Below are 22,515 nucleotides of genomic sequence, written 5' to 3'. Positions count from 1 at the left end.
TGTAAAACCAAAGTTTGCAAACTTTGATGTATACTCTTTTACTCTCCCCTAATAGAAATTTCTTTAACATCTCTGTTTTCCTCTCCAGATTTCCCACCTTTTTGTTATGACTACATTTGCCAAGACACACACAATTTCTTCCTCTTGATTCAGAATTTCATAGCCTTGCTGTGAAAGCATGTAGAAACAAACTTGATAAAGACTGACTGCAGAGCTGAACAACGCAACTTCAGCATTCAATGTAAAACAGTGGCTATTCTACTTTTGTTCAAAATTGAAACAAGGTTCTCTTCTATGAAAAGAAGTTTCTATTTGGAATGTCTTCTTGATCAAGAAGAAAATAAGAACTTTTTCTTTTCTTTCTTTTTTCTTTTCTTCTTTTTTTTCCTTTACTTTTCACTTATGTTATTGTAACCTCATTTTTTTTTAAAAAAAAGATCCATTTATTTATATTGGAAAGTTAAATATACAGAGAGGAGGAGAAACAGAGAAGATCTTCTGTCTGCTGATTCACTCCCCCAATGACTGCAATGGCCAGAGCTGAGCCGATCCAAATCCGGGAGCCTAGAGCTTCTTCTGGGTCTCCCATGCAGGTCTCAAGGCTTTGGGCTGTCCTCCATTGCTATCCCTATCCCAGGCCACACACCTGGATATGAATTGGCAAAATGAGTACTTTAGCCACCAGAATGTGATATTATACTAGGGGAATAGATTCAATGAAGTCCATAAACACAATTGTAATAATACAGTCATTCTAGGGTCTCCATGGGACACAGCAAACTGATCCTCTGCCTGTGGTGCTGGCATCCCATACGGGCACCAGTACAAGCAGATGTTAACTTTCCATCCAGCTCCCTGCTTATGGCCTGGGAAGGCAGGGGAGGACAACATAGGGCCTTGGGCCCTTCGCCCATGTGGGAGACTAAGAAGAAAAAAATAAAGTATGAACATAACAGAAGGAATGTTGCATGGAGAGAGATGTCCTTCCTACCTGGTTTCACACAATAGTTCCGTTACCTAGGAAAGCTCTCACCTGGCTGGATGTTTTCTCTTATGATGGTCACATGGTTATCTCGATCCGGCCGTGTGTGCTCATGCCAGAAGCCTATCACGTGACCCAGTTCATGAACAACAATTCCAAATTTATCACAGTTCTTGCCAATGGAGATTGCCTGAGGTCCATTCCCTCGTCGACCCACATAGGAACAGCACCTACAACACAGCAGAAAGTGGGGACAAGGAGCCAGCGTGGGGAAACTGTCAATCATTGTGATGAGCCTTCAAGTCTGGCTCACTTGGAAGCTCTTTCCCTCGTGACGAGCCCTGCTTCTGGCATCCTTGTAAATCTATGTTCAGTTAACAATTCCAAACAATCAACGCAGTGGTTTTGTGATTACACATTATAGGGCATACCATAAGTCATCTTCAGACGTGTTCAGCAAAGAAGTCACAAATCATGACATGCTGGTTGTGTACATGCAAACAGTAGGCATCATTTCAAAAATTTTGCACAAATATTTTAATTGCTTTTTACAGTTTTTTGAGGTCTTATGTAACATCCAAGGCCTTTGTGACCAAAAGACAAAGCACATATTATAAAACAAAAACTATGGGTTTTATTTATTTATTTTTTTTCCCAAACTTACTTAAGTCATTTCTTGGCTCCACTTACCCACAAGGCCTATAGGTGAAAACAATGTAGCTCTCCTCATCATTCCTTTCAATGAAAGTCACACACGTGTGCTTTTCCCAGTGCCTCATGGCCTGCTTGAACATGGCTCGCTGGCTGCCTGGAAAGATTGCTGGTTATTAATACAGCGTGTCCAGCCCTGAGAGGAGCGCATTCAGAGCGTGGCTGAGCCACATGGAATGCCACTGCTGTCATCATCCTGAGACTTGTAGCACCACAAATGAGTCACTGTTGAGCATGGCACTCATTCTACAATCAGAAGCTGCGTGCTTGTTATCTCTGCAAATATGTGTGGACAAGGTTCTAGAAACGGGCCATTCTTTCTGTCAGTGGACAAGAGATTGGTCCCCTGATTGCATGAGAACATTTGAAAGTCTGTCTAAAAGCCAGGACAGAACTGTAGGCTCTTAGACAAGGCTACATTTATTATTTTTAATTAAAAGATATTTTAAACTAATAACCGAGGTTAATGGAGTATTTCTGCCAGTAGGATTATGATTTAATGCCATTCTTTTGACATTCATATTTTATAAAAATATACAATCAGCACGGCAGCTTCCCATTCTGCATCAAGGTCAGCATTCTGAGAGGACCTTACCAGTGAAGTTGCCTCCTATCACGTACGGGATCACACCTCCAGGCCAGATTCTCTCAGTTCTTGAGGTGGCAGCTCTGGGCACTCGGTTCTTCTCATTTGGCCCTGAGGATTTGGGAGGCACTTTTCCCTTCACTGTGCTGTTTTGTTCCAAGCCTGCAGTGACATTTAAAACATTGTGTGAAACAGAAGTCTCGGGTCAGGGAATCATTTACCTCTTATAGGTCAAAAACTAAAATGGCTTGTTTACATATTTGAATAAATATGCCTGGGATCGAGATGAAGTAAAGAAAAAAGTAAAACTTCAGTTATTTTACATTCTTGGAAAGAGCATTAAAATGTCTAAATATTTCACATCAAAACACTATTTGTTGATACCTTGAATAAACTTTAATGAATCTACGGACAACACCTAATAGCAAACAAAACTTAGACCACAGAAAAATTGTTTATGCTTGCAACTTTCTTACTTCACTTCCAATATACATATACAAAATAAAATCTATATTGCTTATAAGTGCATGATACTCAAACTAGTCTTATTCATGAGAAACTTCCCATCTTTTGAGTAAGAATTGAGATTATGTACAAAAGCTTAGAATTGTAAGTTTTACATGGGATAGATGTAAAATAAAATCACATCAAGACAAATGTGGTCCTGGTCTACCTGGGCCGTGCATTCTCTCCATGTTAACTCCTACTTAGAGACTAGAACAAAACGCACACTATTTCCAACCAGCGTCCAAGTCGGAAGTGATTTACCTTTTCCCAATATTTATCTACATGAGAAGCAGAAGGTCAAAGACAGAGAGATGCAGATCAAGAGATTTCATCCACTAGAGACTCGCCAAAGGCCGGCAACAGCCAGAGTACCATTGGAGTCAAAGCCGGAAAGGAGGAACTCCGCCAGGTCTCCCACATGTGGGCGAGGACCCACGTCCTGGAGCTGTAATCCGCAGCCCCTCTAGAGATGCACCAACAGGAAGCCAGGATGAGGGCTCCAGGTGGGACCTGACCTCAGGAGGGATGTGGCCCTCCCAACAGCTAGGTTAAGTGCCCACTCCCTGGGGGCTTTCACTTTTTCTTAGTGCCTTTCATAGTATTTTTTGTTCTTTTCAAATTTGCCCGCTTTTTTTTTATTCAACTATTACCATTGATGGAAAAGTTTATTGACTAGTTAGCACCACAACATGACTAATACGGAATGTCTCTAACACATCGGTTTTTACACTATTCTGGAGAAAAACATCTGTGTACTATAAGTGCTTAGTAATTCACCACTTTAAGGGCTATTGAGACGTGAGCAATGAAGACACAGCTTTTACAAAAATATTCATCTCTACAAATAATGGAAATAATGGCTAATAAATAACATAAATACTAACTATAAAATCAGAATTTAATTTCCCGAGTTATCTTTTCCTAACCGTACAAAAACATTTCATATTTTCTAGTAAGCTCATAAAATCAATTGATTAGCAGAATTTTTCCAAAACAGTTATTTATGACTCTTCAATTTCAGTCAAACTTTGAGAATGGTACTTATGGGCTATCAAGTGAATAACTGAGCTTTAAGCGCTGATATACCAGAGCCAATTCTTCTTATCCTGTCTATAAGCTGGTACAGAGCCCCTCGTTTCTTCGAAATCGCATGATCTCCAAGTCCACCTTCAAGAACAAACAAACAACAACAACAGTTAAGTTGCATTTAGTAACCTTTAGAAATCATTGCAAATAAGTAACGGTAACAGAGAAGACTGATGTTTTCCTTTAAACATCTTCTTCATGTGTATGGAAATACTGTATTTATGAAATATCCATAAATCTTTGTAGACAGTGAAAGTTGTATAGCCACAAATGCTGGCAACGAACAAAGGGGAGAAGGCGACTCGGAGAGCAGTGTAAATGACTTTATTAGGACAATGAGACAATTGAACCATTTACTGCTGACATGGAACATTTTTCTCCAGTGTGACCTTGGCATTCCATTGAGTTCTGCAGATGACAGCAAGGGTCTTTGCTCTGCTGGTTGCATTCCAGCTTCCAGCTCTTACCCCAGTGCAAACTTCAGATTTTCAGAGGCCAAACTGAGAAGTGGAAATAAGAACACTAGAAGACTAAATATGAGTTGCGACTTCTGCTCCAAAGTTTTATCCAAAACTTAAACCTTTTTAAAATTATATCAGTCAAGTGAATCTTGAAAAAATAATTTGTCTATAAAAATCAATAATAAATCCTCAGGAAAAAATCACAAGAATTTAAAAAATAACAATGACCAGCTATAAAATACAGTCTGCTTTTGTTATTTAATTTGAAAAAAAATTATGAAAATAAATGTGAAGAATTTGGTCACAAAAAAGGAAGAAGACAGAAACAAAGAAATGTATATTCTTGAAATTTTACAAAAAGGGATTAGAAAAAGAAGGTTCTTGTAATAAATCAAAAAACATAAAATTTAGTAAAAATTCGAGCTCCGTGATAGTTAACGTGGACTTCCCCACAATGGCATTGACAGTTCATCACCTATTTGTCTTAACTTCTTAATAGAGACATAAGTACAATCAGTAATGTCACTAGAGCAACTGAAGGTGAATTTATTCAACATTTGAGTGTCTGATTTGTTTGTGGAGTCTTGATGGGCTGGAATTCATGAACAAAGCAAGCTTTTCAAACTTAGAACTATTTCCTTCCAATCACTGTTATTCTATAAAATTACCGTGAAAACCTAATTTCCTAAATCGGAAATGAAATTATTCATAAGATCTATTACCATGTAAGTCTCTTAAAGAAAAATTCACGTAAGACCTTACAAGGCAAGTAGCTTCGAGTGCTTGTTCAGTGGCTAAGAACCTGCTGCATTGTTTGCACTACATGGTCACATCTGTGCTGTGCGTCTTGAGAAACATTTTTGAAATTTTTCATTGAAAATTCTAGAAAGATGAGGTAATACTTAAACATACTCATTCCTAAGCAGTTACAAGAAACATTTTTAAAGTATGACATCTGTGTGTTTAAAATGACCATTATGTAGCGAGTATATTTATGTTAGATGGGTCTGAAACAGATATAAATAGATTTATGGGAGCTAATCATGAGAAAAAGAAAAGGTCTTTGTTAATATTATAATAATGCTAAAGATGAGACTAATGACAGAATTGAAAAAGTAAAATTTCAAGTTGTGATAACGTGTCTAATAATATTGTTAGTGATTAGAAAGATTCTGTCAGCAAATGAAATAAGTTTCTGTGTAGGTAGTTCATTGAAAAGGAAAAGAAAAAATAATTATTATGCATATATTTGAAAACAGAGCTAACACATACAGCATGCTAACTAAATTAATGAGTAAGGTGAAAACTGAGTAGAAACTAAGTCTCTTAACAGGCTAATTGGTGTGCAGGAAATCACAGTTGGAATGTGGGACATGAAAAACGACCCAGAGAAGCTACAACGTTTTAAAAGGAATAATTCCAGTAACATGAATAAAAACTGAATGAAGCCATCAGCCTTACCTGCGGCATGAGCCAACTGTCCAAAAGGGTTCTGCGTCAGGTCAATGGTCCTGTCTATTTGGAAGATGTTTAAGTCTTCATCCTCTAAGGCAATGTCACCCCAAAATACAGCTGCAAAAGGAAAGCTGAATTAGAATGTAAAATATTTCAGAATGAAATAACTGCAAACACAACTAACTAGGAAAGAAGGAAACTTCTATTTGTATGGAAATATGGCCTAGAGACAGATGTCTTTACAGAGTCACTAGGGCTTAATTTAAGCACCAGTTACCAATTTTAAGCCATTGTTTAAGAGCATAACCCCTATTTCTTTTTTACTTCGATATTTGTGGGGACAGGTAAAGCACCTACTTTGAGGTCATTGATTTATGGAGGAGGGGGAGTGATTCTTGAAAAAAGAAATCACGTATCATGAGGTTATCTGTAAATGTCAAGATGTGAAAATCCGAGAAGCTCTACATACTAGTTACATAATGATCATACTGATTTGCTTTCCCAACATCACTGTATGAAGGGATCCTTTTCTCTACAAGCAAAAAAATATCAATGTTTTCCTCTGTTCGGGTAAGTCAATACAGATGGGTTATAAAAAGTCCATAGTTATTATTTGGTATTCTAGACACTGCCCCACTGAAATACGCCATGTAAATGACAACATAGCATTCTTTCCCCTATTTCATGATCACTGTCATAAATCCATTCGTGATGTTAGTATCCCAACTTTGAAGATGGCATTTACATATGTATGTATATAATACCTATATATGAAGTAAATATGGCGAAACGTTAAACTTTATGCAGTTTTAAAATATATTTGTTTAAGAGTCCAGAGGTCTTTTACTTTTCTTTCCCTTGTTACGCCATGAATCATCAAGGATGGGCTCCGGCAGGTTCCTTCCAATCGGTTCCGACAACGTGTGCTGTTCTGGGCGGAGCTTCAGTGGGACCCAGGTACCTTTTGCTTCCGCTTCTCTCTTTTGCTGATCCTTCACTTGTTTCAGGAAACTTTCTTGGCTCTTAGAGTGCTTAATATGCTCAATACACACATTTAAACTCTTGGCAAGATTCTTGCTCTTGATTTGTTTGTTTACAACTGTGCCAACAGCATGCTGGGTAACATTACAGACTCTCCAGTTCTGCCATGGTTAACATTTATGGGGCATTCCTTTCGGACAATACCCATCCCCTTGATGTCTGCAGTGTCACCTTTCTTGTAAGCGCACGTGTGTGGCCAAAGGACCAACTGCATGTTCCCTAAAGGGCCTGGAGTAATGGGTAATGTAATGGGTGCCTTTGCTCATTTCCTTTGTGTTCGTCATCTTAGTGAATTCCTGGAAGTTGGCGGCTCCGGCCGAAACTCTTAAATATAAATATATTTAAAACAAAAAATCTGAAGAGAATGACTGCGTTTCCTGTGGATCTTGTGACCCTCGGTAAGTCTTCACTGATGGGTAAGAGTCCTAATACTCACGACCTGTATGCTGGGACTGCTTGAACAAAGTGAGGTGACGTCACAAAAAGACAATGTCAGCATAGTTCACCCATGAATGCTGCTTTTCCCCAAAGGTGACATGCCTTTAGATCTCTGCAAAGTGGACACGCCACTACCAAAAGAAAACATATTTGATCCAAAGCTTGGTGTCGGGCTTTTGATCCTCGGTAACAACCCAGGCATTGCCCAGCTATCAGGAACCTCAGAGTCAGTGCGTTGGACCTGGACAGCCAGTTGGCTCTGAGTTTACACCTGCTATGCTGTGATGCTTCAGAAAACAAGGCGATCTACGTTCTTGTGAAATCATGGGAGAATTCATTTGTAACTAATATGCGAGCTTATTTCAAGGTCAGAAATACACATTAGCCTCCTTGACCAACCAACTGGTCAGTCCTGCCAGATGTCCAAATGCAGTAACTTCAGTAAACACCCAAAATCTGAGGCAGAGAATAACCAAGAAACAATAAAACAATGACAATGGTCCAGGTTTTTGGAATATTCATTTTTGACACAGGTTTCTTTCTTTCTTCTTTTAAAGCCAAGACAGAAATAGAAAAATACTCTAAAAGGTTTACAAAGTGACATGCTCTGAGCTTTTCAAATGATCATTTTATACTGGATGAACAGTTTACTATATAGGAATTTTTAAAGCTATAAAACATTAATTAAGAAAATTAACTTCTGAAATGTAAACACCAGTCTTAATAGCGATGTTATTCTTTAAACTTCTTGTAACACTTTGTCACATAAAATCATCTGCCCATTTTATTTTTCTCACTGAAATCTCTCATGAGGTAAGATGGGATTAGATTTAGGTGAAAATCTAGAAAGAAAGAAAATAGAGTTTGGTTCATGTTATATTATCAGTTCAACATAAGAAAAAAATTCATGAAGACTAGAAGACTAGACTCCTTCATCCTGCCCTTCTTTCCCACTGAAAACAGAATGTCAGTTTACTGAAGTTGAGATGTTTACTGTCTTGTGTGGTCATAAAAAAATCACAAAGTGCATACAGAATAGAGTGGCTCAGAGTTTAATGCCTGAAATTGAACCCTGATTCTAACCAGTTTCATACCTGTAGCAGAAACCACAAATTCTCTGATGCCCTTAAAGCCAGGCATCCAAAAAAGTCAAGGGGTCTTCAATCAGTTCACAGAAATATGTATATTATGAAAAAACCATGCAGCAGTTTCAAATCTTTGCACAAAAACAAGCTTCTCTCCTAGTCCTGTCGTCTGCAAACTTATTTGAAGCCCCACGAAACACAACTGGGCTCACGAAATATTTTGTGTATTACAATACTGAAGTTGCTGATTTTCATAAATATTCATTTCATTTGTCCTGAAAGATTTAAGGTAAATCCAAATTTGCTAGTTATTTACAACTGGCATGTGTGCTACTACGCAAAAATTTCTGGCCAGCAACTGACAGAGACTCAGCCAGTCTTCCTTTTTCTGGCACAGCAGTAAGTAGACAGAAAAATTGTGTTTCTGTAGTTTTCATTTGCATAGCAATCACAGCCATCGGGACAAAATGCACACTCCCTGACAGCAGGTCTGCAGAGCAGACTAGGTCCGACATGGTCAACTCCCCATTATCACAGATGATCGTCTCTGTCAGCATCATTAGAAGCACCGATTTTTTTCCTGCAAGAATGAATTTCTACTCTCCTCTGAATCAGCTGGTTGAATTAAATAAGGAGGCATTCAGTCAAGAAAAATGAGTGTTGTCAGTACTACATTTCACGTAATAAAAGTAGCACCAGTGAAATAAAATTCCAATGTGTTTCAGATTTGTGTTTTCTTGAAGTGATTTTTCACATGCAGTAGGATTCCTGTCCTGAAGGATTACAGCAAACACAGATCAGCAGTCCAAACATAAATCACTTCACAGAAGCAAAGGTGCTCCTTCTGTGGAGAAGAAAAAGCTAGCTGGGACTTACAAGGAGATGAGAAAGCTCTGGAATACACAACCCCACTTTATTAGTCACATTATTTTTTTAAACTAACTTCAAAATAGTTTGGCAGTTCTGCCTACATCATAGACTGCTCAAGGAGAAAACCAAGTATTTATTTGAAAATCAGAAACACAGACTGACCAAGGCAATTCATTTATGTGCAATCATGATTCACTGTCGGCCATATATGTCATTGAGCCTCAATATTACTAATAAGGAAAAATTGATTTTACAATTTTCAACATATCCTGTAGTTTATACAGTTTCTTTTAATACAGGTTGCAGTTGAAGGTTTCCTTAACTTTCTTTCTAAGCCTAAATGTTCTATTTCTGTATGTTAAGACATGGTGATTATGCATTAGTAAACAATGTAGCAATGTACCTTGTATATATAATAATGTACCTTAATTGCACACACAAAAATGTATGCTGATTAAAGTGGAACCTTATATATATTTGATGTTTAGTCACAAGGAGATATATACACTCATAAAGTTTGCTTTAGAGTTTTTCCTTTTCCTTTCTATCTGGTATTTTTTGTTTATTTTACATAAAAGAACCAAAAGTTACAGAGACCAGTTTTACAAGTACGAGTTGTCATGCATTTGGTGTATTTAATACAGTGATTTAAAAATGGGTTCTAAAGGATATATCTAGGGAACCGTTTGAGTACAACTGGAGTATTTACTATCAACTTGAAATCCTACTAGGATTCCTACACTCAAAAGGGAGCCAAAGTGACCAACAGTCCCAAATTAAATGTCACCAACAACAGTTTGTCAGCTTCCTGGAAAACCAAGCTTCTGCTTTTCACCCAAAGGTCATTTGCCATCAATGTATTACAAAATTAATTCTAGCGTACAGTGTAGATGCACTTCATAAACTAGCACATGTGCACACTCAAAAACATTGAATGCTGTTCCTACACTCTCACTCGAAAAGGAGCCTGAGATTTCCACCCTGTTCCCCAACTCCTAGGATCCTCTGTCCTTCATGTCTGGAACTGGGATCAGCATTAAAGAGGGGGCATATGTCTTTCCAAAAGTTGTACACACACAAAAATGCATGGGCTTATAAACACTGACATCACATACTTTTCTGAGACAGACCCACAGTATGTCAAAAGGGATCACACAAGAAAAGACAATTATTTTTGCCAAAAGCAAATCCTTCCAGTCAACTGAGAAAATATTTGCAAGCCAATGCCCTCAGGAACATGAGCATGTTTGATTGAATTAACACAAATATCTGCTGTGTGGTTACTACAGAATAGCACAGCTTGCACGTACTTCCCATAGCTACTGCTCACCAACTCCCCTCCCCAATGGACCCCACTTGCAGCCTCATCTGCTCCCTGCTCCCACCAATAATAAATGGATACACAGGACCTCACAACTATACTTTCATTCATCTGATTAATTCTGAAAATGCAGATCATCACACAGGGGGCATGTGTTGGCCAAAATAATTGATATTTAACCATTCCAAAGAATGAGTATTCCCCCAAATCCTCACTTTAGGAATCCAGCATATTATCTCTACATGCTGTCTGTTAACAACCAAAAAAACTTACCTTTATTTGAATGGCAGCACTAACATATATATGTACACATATACAGATACAAATGTATGATTATGAACATGTATAACATTATATGATCAGGAAATTCCTGACTGAGCCAGGTCAGTTATCTTGAGGCTTATAGGATTGCATAGAGAATTAAAGGACCCCACAGCCAAGAGAACCTGCTCACTGCACCAGGGGAAAGAATGACGCTCCCTGATGGTGTCACAGGCTGCTCTGATGACACAAGCAAAGTACATTGGGAGCGCTCTCAGGCAGGGTTAGGGTGTTAAACTCAACTGTGTTTAGACAATTGACAATCTCTAAGTAGATTCCTGAGGAAAAGTACATTTTGCAAAAGTTCTAATACATACATATAAAAGACAGTGTTACATCGCTTAAGAGAGACAAGTTTCTGCTGAAGTTACATACGCACATAACACAAAATAACACAAATGAAAATATTGATTCCAAGTTTGAGAAACAATTATCTAAAATGCAAAAAGATGTCAGGATTACGCAAAACCAAAAAATGTATTCTATAGACTCTTGGAAATACTATTAAAAATAAGGGTAAGACTCTTTTTCACATAGTATATGTCCTTCTAACATTTCTGTAACAAAAACAAAGATGGACGTTTCTCACGTGCAAGCATTCCATTTAGTGTTCTACCTTTTTCAAAACCTACATCTTCATTCCTACCATGTAACATCATATAAACTCAAGCCCACAGGAAAAGCATGTTTGAAATGAAACAGTAACCATTAGTTTAAATTTTTTATTAATCTTTCCATCATAAATTGAATGGGAAAATACAGCTAGGCAATATGACTCTCTTTTAAACAACTGACCACTTTAAAACAACATGCCATAAATTCTGGGGACATTATGGAAATATGATATAAGAAAAAGCAAGATTTTGCTTGGCTCATTGATTATGCAGAGAAAGAAACTGTCCAATTACATTCTACACTCAGAAATCCCTGCTGGAACACAAAACAGAGTCAAACAGCTTCTCCAATTACTTTTCAAATCAGGAAATAAATGTACTGTCAATATAAATTCCAGTGTTGAATTTAAAACACAATAATATAAATACAAACACACTCAGTGGAACTGTGAATATCCCTTCAAAATATGGAAGAATAAAGTCATTTTGACCGCATTTATCACTTTCAAGATGAATCTGGATTTATCAATTCATCGTGAACACAGAACACATGCAGTAAGTTTTCTTTTCAAATTTCTTTTCTGCTTTAACAGAATTTCACATTATAGATATGATTAAATGTCAATTTATCAAATAAATATCTTTAAGTTAGAAAACAAAAATTTTCTCTCAACAAAAAATCAATTCAAACAGCCTGTCAATCTGCATTTACATCCCCACAGTGCCTGGGGATAGGATTTTTCAGAACGTTATTAATATCATCCATACCACAACTGTTCATTTTGAACTATGTCTCTCTGCACACAGCACTCACAGTACATTAGCTAAGAAATGTACATGCTAATATTAATTGTTGAGTGTATATCTGAATTTTTTTTCTCGCACACTTTTAAGAAAGTAAGTTACTAAAACCACAACTCCTGAGGACCAACCACTATTCCGCTGCTCAAACACTGAATATATAATCCCCAGCAGCAGGATCCAGTGTGTTGGTATTTTTCACATGGCATGTCTTATGAAGACACAGCAAGCACTCCTAGTCTTCTCTTAGGCTACAGTTGTTCACATGCACAGTCTGGGTAGAATCAACCCAGACACTTGTGTTTCAATTACGTTTGTTTATTTTCTAAATATTGACACTGGCTCTTGGAGTGCATCTTGACCCACTATGGGAAATGCTCACGCCACTTGCTATGTGCTGCACTTCGATGTGTTTCACCCATTTCCCCCCGATTTTTGCTCATTTTTCATTTAGTCTAATGTTATGACAGGGCCAGAGAAACTGCTGCACTCCAACGTCTCTGGTGGTGATTATCTTGGTAAAAGACTTCTTTTGGGGAGTGAGTCAGACTGGAGCCCTTTTCTTTTGGTCGCTACCTCACACTGCACAACTCCCAAGCAATATATGCCCAGTGAATCAAAAGTGCCTTAAACGTAACTCTGTCTTGCAAATGAAAAAATTTTAAAAATCTTTATTTAGGGCCCAGTGGCCTAGTGGCTAATGTCCTTGCCTTGAATGCACCGAGATCCCATATGGACACCAGTTCTTATCCCGGCCGCTCCACTTCCCACTCACCTCCTGCTTGTGGCCTAGGAGGGCAGTCGAGGACGGCCCAAAGCCTTGGGAACCTGCACCTGTGTGGGATACCCGGAGGAAGTTCCTGGCTCCTGGCTTCCGATCAGTATAGCATTGGCCATTGCGGTCACTTGGGGAGTGAATCATCGGATGGAAGATCTTTCTCACTGTCTCTCCTCCTCTCTATATATCTGATTTTCCAATAAAAATAAAATAAAATCTTTTTAAAAACCCCCTTTATTTAAAAAATGCTCCACCATGTTCACAGCATCGCTGTTTCCAATGGCCAGAACATAGCTTCAACAAAGGAGCCTGTTTCAGATTAACAGTAAGAGAAATGTGATTGTGTACACATACACTCTATGGGATATTATCTACACATAGAAGAATTAAAATCTATCATTTTCTATGAATTGTTTAGAACCACAGAATATCATGTTGAATGAAATAAGCCAGATACAGAAAGAGAAATATTGCACGTCTTTCATTACAAACGGGACATAAATTTTTTTAAGAGAGACATGCTCATGTGATTTTGTTTTGTTGCAAACAGTGTTTTGCAAAACTTTGACTTTAAAACTTGGTCAAATAGGACTTGTACATCACTCTAATTTCAATGGCCTGAAGGCTACATTAAAATTTACTTTATATGAGTGAAAAGAGATTACATTTAATGGCCTTAGAACACACTCATTAAAAGTTCAGTACTTGTGTCTTACAAACTAATAAAACTTATTCTGAATCTTTCTCAGTTTATATATTTAGTTCTAATTAATTTCCTTGTAGCTACAAAAGATGTAAATCTTGCGGGAACTGTATTTTGCTATAATAATATATACACATCATCAGGCAGACTAATAATCTAGCTTGGAATAACAACCTCATAAATTACTACGATAAGAGCATGCCCAAATATTCACATATAAGCACCATTTTTAAATAGTCGGTTAAGTTTCAGTTCTGAAAGTGTGTGTTCTCGCTCTGTTTTTGTTTTTGCTTCACTTTTCAGGACATCAAGAATGTCACACATCATTGAAAAGCAGAAAAGTACAAACTGGAGTAATGTCTCTTAGATAATCCATAAAATGTTGGAAATTAATATGCCTACAGATACACACTTAACAGAGAAAGCCATTCTCAAGGTATGTTTTGAGTTGTTAAGCTCAAAACATCCCTGTGTGTAATTTTATTTTGCCAAGCTCTAAGCACATCCAGGGTTTTCCAATGCTTATTGTGTACACACTTGTATTCTTTCTTTCGCCATGCAGCCAACATTGTAAGTGGCTTTCCCAAACGTAAGAGGTGCTTCTCTGGCCCATGGTGTTGGCGTTCCCTACGGAGCCCATGGTAACTATCAGAGCAACAAGGGACAAGGCCCTCAGTTTGGTTATGTTGTTGTTTATTTTAATGAGCTTCTATAATGATTCTTATCTCATGAATTTAAAAAATTGACATGGTGGTAGAAAATGTGGAGTTCTTTTGAAAAATTAACAAAAGGAAGTATATCATCTTCCACTTTAAGGTCATGGATATGGTTGAACTGACTTGCATTTTTCTGTGAGAAAGAGCCATTATTTTCATATTCATTTTCATATTCATGTGTCGAATAAAATGAGCGTGTCAAAAGAATAAGAGTTGAATGTGAAACTTAGAATAATCTTCAGTACAGTGTTGAAATAGCACCTTTTTTTGTTTTCAGTCACTTGCTTGATTGATATCCCTCTGCGGTGAACTGAGGAGCTAGCAACTTGGAATAAGATTCCAAATTGGAACGGAGCACAGAAAGTTCCCTTTGAAAGCCTTTGACCTGGGAGCAGTTTGTTCACTATCACAAAATCACCACTCCGTTATGGAGATGGTCTGGTTACTGACACAATAGTTCTTCACAAATAATCAAGCCTCATTAACAAACCTTCACACATGAGTCTTGTTTAGACTCTGTGTTGCTTTTTTAAAAATACACAGATATATATGTAATATAAATTAAAATTCTTATTCTTTGGCCAAAGATAAGCGAGGCATTCTTAGGCAGCTCTTTCAGATGCTGAAAAGTTACAGAGTGAGGTGAAGATAAATTCTTGAGGTGCACATCATTGCTACATGAAGCTGTTGTACCGTTTCCACAGAAAGATGACTGCAATTCAGGGAAGTAAAGAAACTCACCTAGGTTAGAAAAGGTGGGACTCCAGCCTAAGCAGATTGTCACTGTTACATTAACTCCCCAACAAACCTTGCGCAGAAATCTGACTGTGACCAGATAAAGTCTATTTCCTTCCCAGCAATATCTCCCACGGACTTTGCCAAAGCTACATTCCTTTCTTAAGGTGAATCACCAAGTTGCCTTGGCCCCGTCCTCGACAAGCCCAGAGCCTCTCTCTTGCCAACATTTCCAAGCTCTCATCCCTAGCTCAACAAATTAGCAGCTTTCATATTGGACTGTGTGTGCCACTCCACCACATTAATTTTCCTCGAATAGCTTTCGCAAAAACTCTTGGCACAAAATACTCAACAAAGGTTTCCATCCTTTCTGAATATTTCTCAAAATGTGATCTTTGGCTCATGTGTACTAGCATTCATTGCTTACTAGGGAAAAAAAGGAGGGGGCTGTCTGAGCCTACATTCTAATTCATTGGAACATATTTTGTGGAGACAGGACCCGTAAGTTTGCATGTTGCACTTGATGAATCTCACTGATCCGAATGGGGACAGCTCTTCCTTCCACCAGGTCGGGTCTTAGGTTTGGCTCTGTGCTCATCAGCCACCCCATTATCTCCTGAACAAAGACTTAGTTCTGCACTTTGTGGGGATCTAGGATGGAGTCCTCTCCTCGCATCCTTGTTCCTTGTAAGTGCAAACACACCTCTGTCACTCTGCAACTCAGAAAACCATGGCTCTTCTTATCACTCTGTGTCAAAATAAATCACTCATCAAAGCCTTAGCAGCAGCCTAGCAGAACAGAACACAGCACTGCAAGCGCAGATCTTCTCAGCCTGCAGGGATCATGTCTACATCGGCATTCAGGTCACTCCAAGTATGGAGGCCACTTCTTCAGCACGATAGAATTGCATTAAAGTCCTAGCCTTGAACGCGCCAGGATCCCATATGGGCACTGGTTCTAATCCCAGCAGCCCCGCTTCCCATCCAGCTCCCTGCCTGAGAAAGCAGCTGAGGATGGCCCAAAGCCTTGGGACCCTGCACTCACTTGAGAGACTCAGAGATAGCTCCTGGCTCCTGGCTTCGAATTGGCTCAGCACCGGCCGTTGCGACCGCTTGGGAAGTGAACCAGTGGATGGAAAATCTTCCTCTCTGTCTCTCCTCCTCTCTGTATATTTGCCTTTCCAATATAAATAAATAAATCTTTTTTTTTAAGTGCAAATGATTTAAACTTAATGAACAGATACTTCTTAGCATCACTTCATATATACAGAAAAAAACGTTCAAAGTTGAACAAAGTGAGATAGGCTGACTTACTTGTTTTGACTGTGTTTTACATACAACCATAAGAGGTAGAAATTACAATACATAATGAGATTTAACGTAAGAAAAATTCAGTGCTTTAATAAAGTCAGAGCTCTTCCAACCACTGTGCCTAAGCATATGTGCACACACACACGGTCACACACACACAATCACACACAATCACATACACAATCACACACACATACAATCACATATAGAAACAATATTACACACACACTGATGCACAGATGCTCAGGGGTGTTGAATATCAGTGCTGCTCTCCTTAAACTTCATTGGTATTTATCCTCTTAGCTAACTTATTACACATGGCAATCACCAAATTTAGCAAAGCGTGAGAATTTATATATCTGTCTAATAAGGAGTATTTTTGACAAATATTTGTAGCCAATCTTAGTGAAAAGAATTTTAAATAGATCCCTATCCCATACCCTTTGTCATCCCCCCATACCATAGGGAAATGTCTTATGGGCCTTTGCATCACTTTATACAAATCCAATTTGGGAATATTGGGGGGAAAACCTAGTTGTTGTTCCAGACGTTAAACAACATGTCAAATGAATCATCATAAACTAAATCTTGAATTTGAAAAGAAAAATATTAAGCTAAGCTCCAACTAAGATATTACATCCAAAGTTTGAAATAGAGAAATACATTAAATGAATCCCAGTTTTTTAAGAACAAAGATCACATCATGGAGAATAAAATGACAAAATGTTATTTTCACTCTTTAGTACGTAATATGTTGCCACAGGATCCTTCCCTTGACGCTTATTCTGCAATGGCATTCATTTTAATTATAAGCTTCAAGTAATCCTACTATTCCATTTCAGATATGCTTTCTCTCTAGTAAAAGTTGCAAATTCATATTTAAGGGAAATTTCACTCTACTGTTAAGGAGAAATGTACAAATAAATAACATCGTGTTCTTTGCTAAGCTGTATGAAATTCACTCTCTTTTTACTTATTTTTTTATGTATTTTCATAATACATGAAAACAAAGGAGCAACGAGGCGACTTAACTCAAAGGTTTCTTCCTAAAGAAGGATAATGCAGTTAACATCTTTGCAGCTAGGGAGGCAACAATGACAAAACCAGCTGGAGATGGCAGCATGTGGTGATATATAAATAGATGCCCCAACGAAAGAGCACAGCCTGGAGAGGCAGGTACAAGTTTGCTCTGGCACTGCAGTGCTGGCAAAGCGAAGCAGACCCCAGATGGAGAAGGAGAGCGTTGGGGGCGGGGGCAGAATACGGGAGAGGCCCGGGCAGTCCATCTGGCCGCCTCGTTCCTGAAAACGGCAGGTTGAGTAAACCACGCAAAACCAGCAAAGGGCAAGTACCATGTCCTCTGCTACCCAAAGCCACTGCATACTGGCACCACGCGGAAGTCACTCATCACATGGGAAAGCAAGTACGAGGCCGCATTCACAAGGGTACAGCTACATAAACCATCTTACTTGGACCTTAATTTATATCATTATCTTTTAGAGTTTTATTGATGAAATACATGAAAACTTTTCTCTCTGTAGTAATAAAAGCTTTCTAAAAAGAAAGCCCTCACCAAATTAAAAAAAAAAAGATCTACCATAAATTTTAAATACGCCAGCACTGCACGTACAAACGAGCTGGGGTTCACTGCTGTTGACGTTGTTTCTGACTGCAAAGCAGGAAGCAGTATTGATCTGGGTTTCATTCGCAGCCCCTGCTTTCACTTCCGACTCCAGCTTCCTGACACTGGGAAGACGTGATGTCTGGGCTCCTGTCACCCGCATGGAATATTCGGAAAACATCCATCGCTGCCAGCTTCCGCCCAGTCCGGTTGCAGCTGCTGCCCAACATCTGAGGATGGGACCTTTCTCCTCTCCTTCTCTCCTTCCCTTCTGCCTTCCAATTAACCGTCCATTTTGCTATGCATACAACTTCTGTAGTTTTTAGTGTTTTTCAGAATCAGTACTTACACCACTCTTCATTTCTTGTTTAGAATGCTTAATAAACAAACTAACTGAAAGGCAGAGTGAGAGAGATTCTATCTGCTGCTTCACTCACACATAGCCACAGCAACCAGGTCTTCCAGGCCAGGCACGGGAGCCACAAATTCCACCCTGGTGTCACCCAGGGAAGGACCTCACACGTCTGGGGGATCATCCCCTGCTTGTCCACACCTTACCAGGGAGCCTGGATTCAGAGTGGAGCAGCTAGCTCCACTTTTTCTGTAAATCTGCCTTTCTAATAAACATGAATATGTGTATTTTTTAAGAAAACATGGAAAAGACGATCCAATATGTGATGCCAACATTGCAAGCAGTGTCTTAATCCACTGTCCCACAAGACTGTTTCTACTACTTTCACCTCTGAAATGACCCTTGGTCATTCTTTTAACTTGCTCCATCTGGCTAGAGCTTTCCAATTTTATCAACATTTTTTTCCTATAGAATCAGCATCTGGTACCATGGATTTTCCTCTCGAGTCTGCCCCTTCTAAACTGAGAAACTAAATAATTATTTGATATAATAATCTTTCTGTAGAATTGTTTCAGCAAACCCTACACTAGCACCAGGTCAGGTTCTTCTCATGCTCCCAACCTCTCTAAATTCTCCTTCTGCTGGATCTCTATCTTTCTTTGTCTTACTCTTCTGTTTGCAAAGTCTAATGTAATTACACTGTGCTCAAACAGATAATATGGGACAAACTCCCTATTTTAAAAGTGGTTGATGATATCTCAGCTACATCTGCAAATTCACTTTTCAGCTGCACTAAGATTCATGCTTAATTGAATAAGCAGAAGACAAGAAGATTAAGGGAACATCTCTAGAATCATGTCTACCAGAGGCTGCCCTCTGATCCCCAAGATTCAAATTTCTCGCAAATATGAAACACATTCACACTCACAATATTCCCACGAGTCTCATCTCGTTTTAGCATAAACTCAAAGCAAAAGGTTTCCATCTAAATTTCATCTTCTTCAAAGTGCAAAATTTCTCCTGTAAATCAAGTTTGGGTAAGTAATCCATTAATTATAATCCCTGAGAAAAATTTTCTCCAGCTGTGGGTCTATGAAATCAAAGACACAGTCATGGATTCCAGTAATTAGAATACCAGTTCCAAAAAGGTGAAAATGTAAGGTAAAACAAGGTCCAAAATCAAAAAGAGGCAATACACATTAGGGGAAGCCCTGGGGGAGGTTCTGAATGGTTCTCAACTCCATGCTCTACAAAAAAAACCCAACAAATTATATTTATATAATATATTTATCATATTAAATTTATACTATATAATATACTATAGCATATTATATAGGATACATTATATTTAACTTTATATTTCAATCTTCTATTATAAAAATTCATCAGAAGAAACCTGAAACAAAAACATATTGGAAACTACTGAAAAGAACACAGAGGTCAGCGGTCAGTCCCCACAGGAAAGAGCAAAACCCAACTTGCTGCCAAGGAAATAAGCCAACACGGGTTGTGCACAGGTAGCAGTCCCGAGGAAGTCTAACTCCATGTGTTCCGTTCACCCAAAGTAATCAGGATAAGGTTGGAAATAAACAAACAACCGCCATCGACCCTGGCAGCTTTATTTATATCCTGCATGCAATTCTTGGATCTCAATGAGGAGGGCAATATTGAGTATTCTGCTTCCCATTTTCCAAAGTTAAGATGCGGCTTACAGATACTACAGGAAACAGTTCCGAGTCAGCATGACAAACACTCAGATTCCTGCTTTAGTCACACCTCCTGTCCCTCAGAAGATAAGCGGTCTTATTTTAAAGATGTATTAGAAGCATCTCATCTATTCTTTTTTTTTAATGCTCAAATATTTTTAATTATATTTTTGACAATCTTTACAGTGTTAATTAGGGTAAAGAGGTACTAGGGCTCTAGGAAAGTGGGAAAGACTATTATTTTCCTATTGTTTCCTTCATATATCTGAGGTAAAGGGAATATTGCATCTCATCTATTCTTAGGGGGAAAAAATCACATTAAGAGTATCAAAAGCAAGCAAAAAATATAAATTTGACTAAGAAAAAGAAAGAACTACTGATATTCTAAAATGTGAAGCTACCAAAGTTTCTGAGAAGACTCCCACAGGCATGAAGAAAACACACAGTACAATTGGCACAACTGACAGTTTTTCTTTCTTATCAAGGCAATTACTTCTGACAACCTAAGATTTTGCTTCTTTGCCTGAAAGCTTACAACTTACTGTTTGGAATAATTTTTGTAAATTTTTAATTAATTACATCATAAGATTAAAATTCATTTAAGCAATTATTCTATTTGCATGAGCTAGCAATGATTTCATATACACTGAATGTAGTAAATGGATAATGCAGCTAACCTCACAGTGCACTTAATTCTGATTTTAACCTCCCACATAAATATCACAAACTAAAAGGAAATAAAAGGAATTTGAATGTCCTATTCACCTATGATGATTGAAGTTTTTTTTCTACTCTTTCCAATACCCAAATGAAATATATCTGATATAAAATTAAATGGTTCTTAAGAACATCCATGACCTATAATCAAGCACATTTCTTTGTTTCCTGATAAAAGACCTCTATATGTGAATTATCTAACTTACTAATATAATTATGAAGATAGCTCTCACTTATTAAATAAGTTTCAATTCTCATATCTATCCCAGGAGGAAGAAACAGCATTGAACCAAGTTTTACAACAGAAGGAGCCAAGGACAAAAGCAGTAACTGGCTCAAATTATAAAGTATATTGTGTGTGTGTGTGTGTGTGTGTGTGTGTGTGTTCTATCCTAAATGTTATCCTATCCTATACTGTAAGACCTGTAGCTAGACTGGTTTCTAGCAATAGAAAAACAGCTAAAACATTATCTCAGCCTCAGAGCCACAGAGATAGACAAGCAAAACTTCACTTTAACATAAATGAAGAGACTGTTGTAGGGGCCAGCATATGAGGGTCACCTAACCTGGGGCAGACAGAAAGAGAAGCCGGTGCTCCCACCGAGTGTTGGGAATGGCAGAGTGCTGGGAACTGCACAGAGAGAAGTGCACAGCCAGACCTCAGAGCTGTGGGGCAGCCAGATTCCTCTCAACAACTGCATATGTCAGTGTCCCTGGCCACAAAAGTCTTGGGAGAGAAATGAGCCAAGCAGGAACCCAAGGCTTCGAAGACACAACCACCTGACTGCTTTTGGGAAAGTGACAGAACGTTTCTCAGTATTACCATTACCATTTGTATAATGGCTAATCATTCTCATTGCTTTGTGAGAAATAGATGAGTCAGTACCCAAAAAGTGGACAACAGAATGACCTGGCACAGATGATATTCAATGACTTGAATTATTTCTCTAGCAGAACAAAAATAACTAGAAGCACATCAAACACCTAGTCAAGGGCTAAAGCCATTGACAAGAGCAATACAGCAACAAGTCTGTTTCCTGATCCAATAAACCTTAACTCATGTAGCTAACATAGAGTATACACCTTTCAAGGGACAGCATTTTATGTAGGCAATTTCCTATTTTTAGATTAATTTTTCATTTATGTTTTCAAATAGATGTACTTCAAACTTAGATATATTCTTCATGTTGACCTTGGACTATAGAAATCTCAGCAATGTATTAACAAATGATCAATCTTAATATCAGTGGAGTTCTAAAGCCTTAATTTTGTGCATTAGAAGCTGCTTTCTGTCACCCTTCTCTAAAATATTAACATTAAAAAGCTTACACTTTAATTTTGTCCACATGTGATATATGTTCCTTTTACATTTTCAAAGATTTGTTCTCAATTTATACCAAGTTCCAGCCATACGGCTTCTGCTTGGCCCAGCCCTAGCCATTACATATATTTGGGGAGTAAATCAAAACATGGAAAATGCTCTCCCCCTTTCACCCTTTGCATACCCCCAACTTCACTGGTTCCCTGTCAATCTCTGAAATAAATAAAGCTTACAGGTCTTGTGTTAAAATAGGTTAAGCTGTTTGTTATGACATTG

At 38.2% G+C, this 22,515-nt stretch overlaps 1 protein-coding gene across 1 annotated transcript in view; it reads right to left on the bottom strand.

Annotated features, from left to right (window-relative positions):
* TLL1 (tolloid like 1) overlaps nucleotides 1–22,515 on the bottom strand; it is a 101,844-nt gene that overhangs the window by 50,794 nt on the left and 28,535 nt on the right. Inside the window, exons 2-6 of the mRNA XM_040971421.1 lie at nucleotides 5,795–5,905; nucleotides 3,873–3,953; nucleotides 2,289–2,441; nucleotides 1,673–1,790; nucleotides 1,034–1,212 (exon numbers count right to left, since the gene is read on the bottom strand). Coding sequence (XP_040827355.1) covers nucleotides 1,034–1,212; nucleotides 1,673–1,790; nucleotides 2,289–2,441; nucleotides 3,873–3,953; nucleotides 5,795–5,905 — 642 coding nt within the window. The remainder of the gene's footprint in view (nucleotides 1–1,033; nucleotides 1,213–1,672; nucleotides 1,791–2,288; nucleotides 2,442–3,872; nucleotides 3,954–5,794; nucleotides 5,906–22,515) is intronic.

The sequence above is a fragment of the Ochotona curzoniae genome, unplaced genomic scaffold (assembly GCF_017591425.1).
Source record: "Ochotona curzoniae isolate NIBS_2020 unplaced genomic scaffold, NIBS_Ocur_1.0 contig_21, whole genome shotgun sequence".
Lineage (NCBI taxonomy): Eukaryota > Metazoa > Chordata > Mammalia > Lagomorpha > Ochotonidae > Ochotona > Ochotona curzoniae.
Note: the sequence above shows the minus strand (reverse complement) of the source record. Positions and strands in the feature narration are given on the sequence as shown.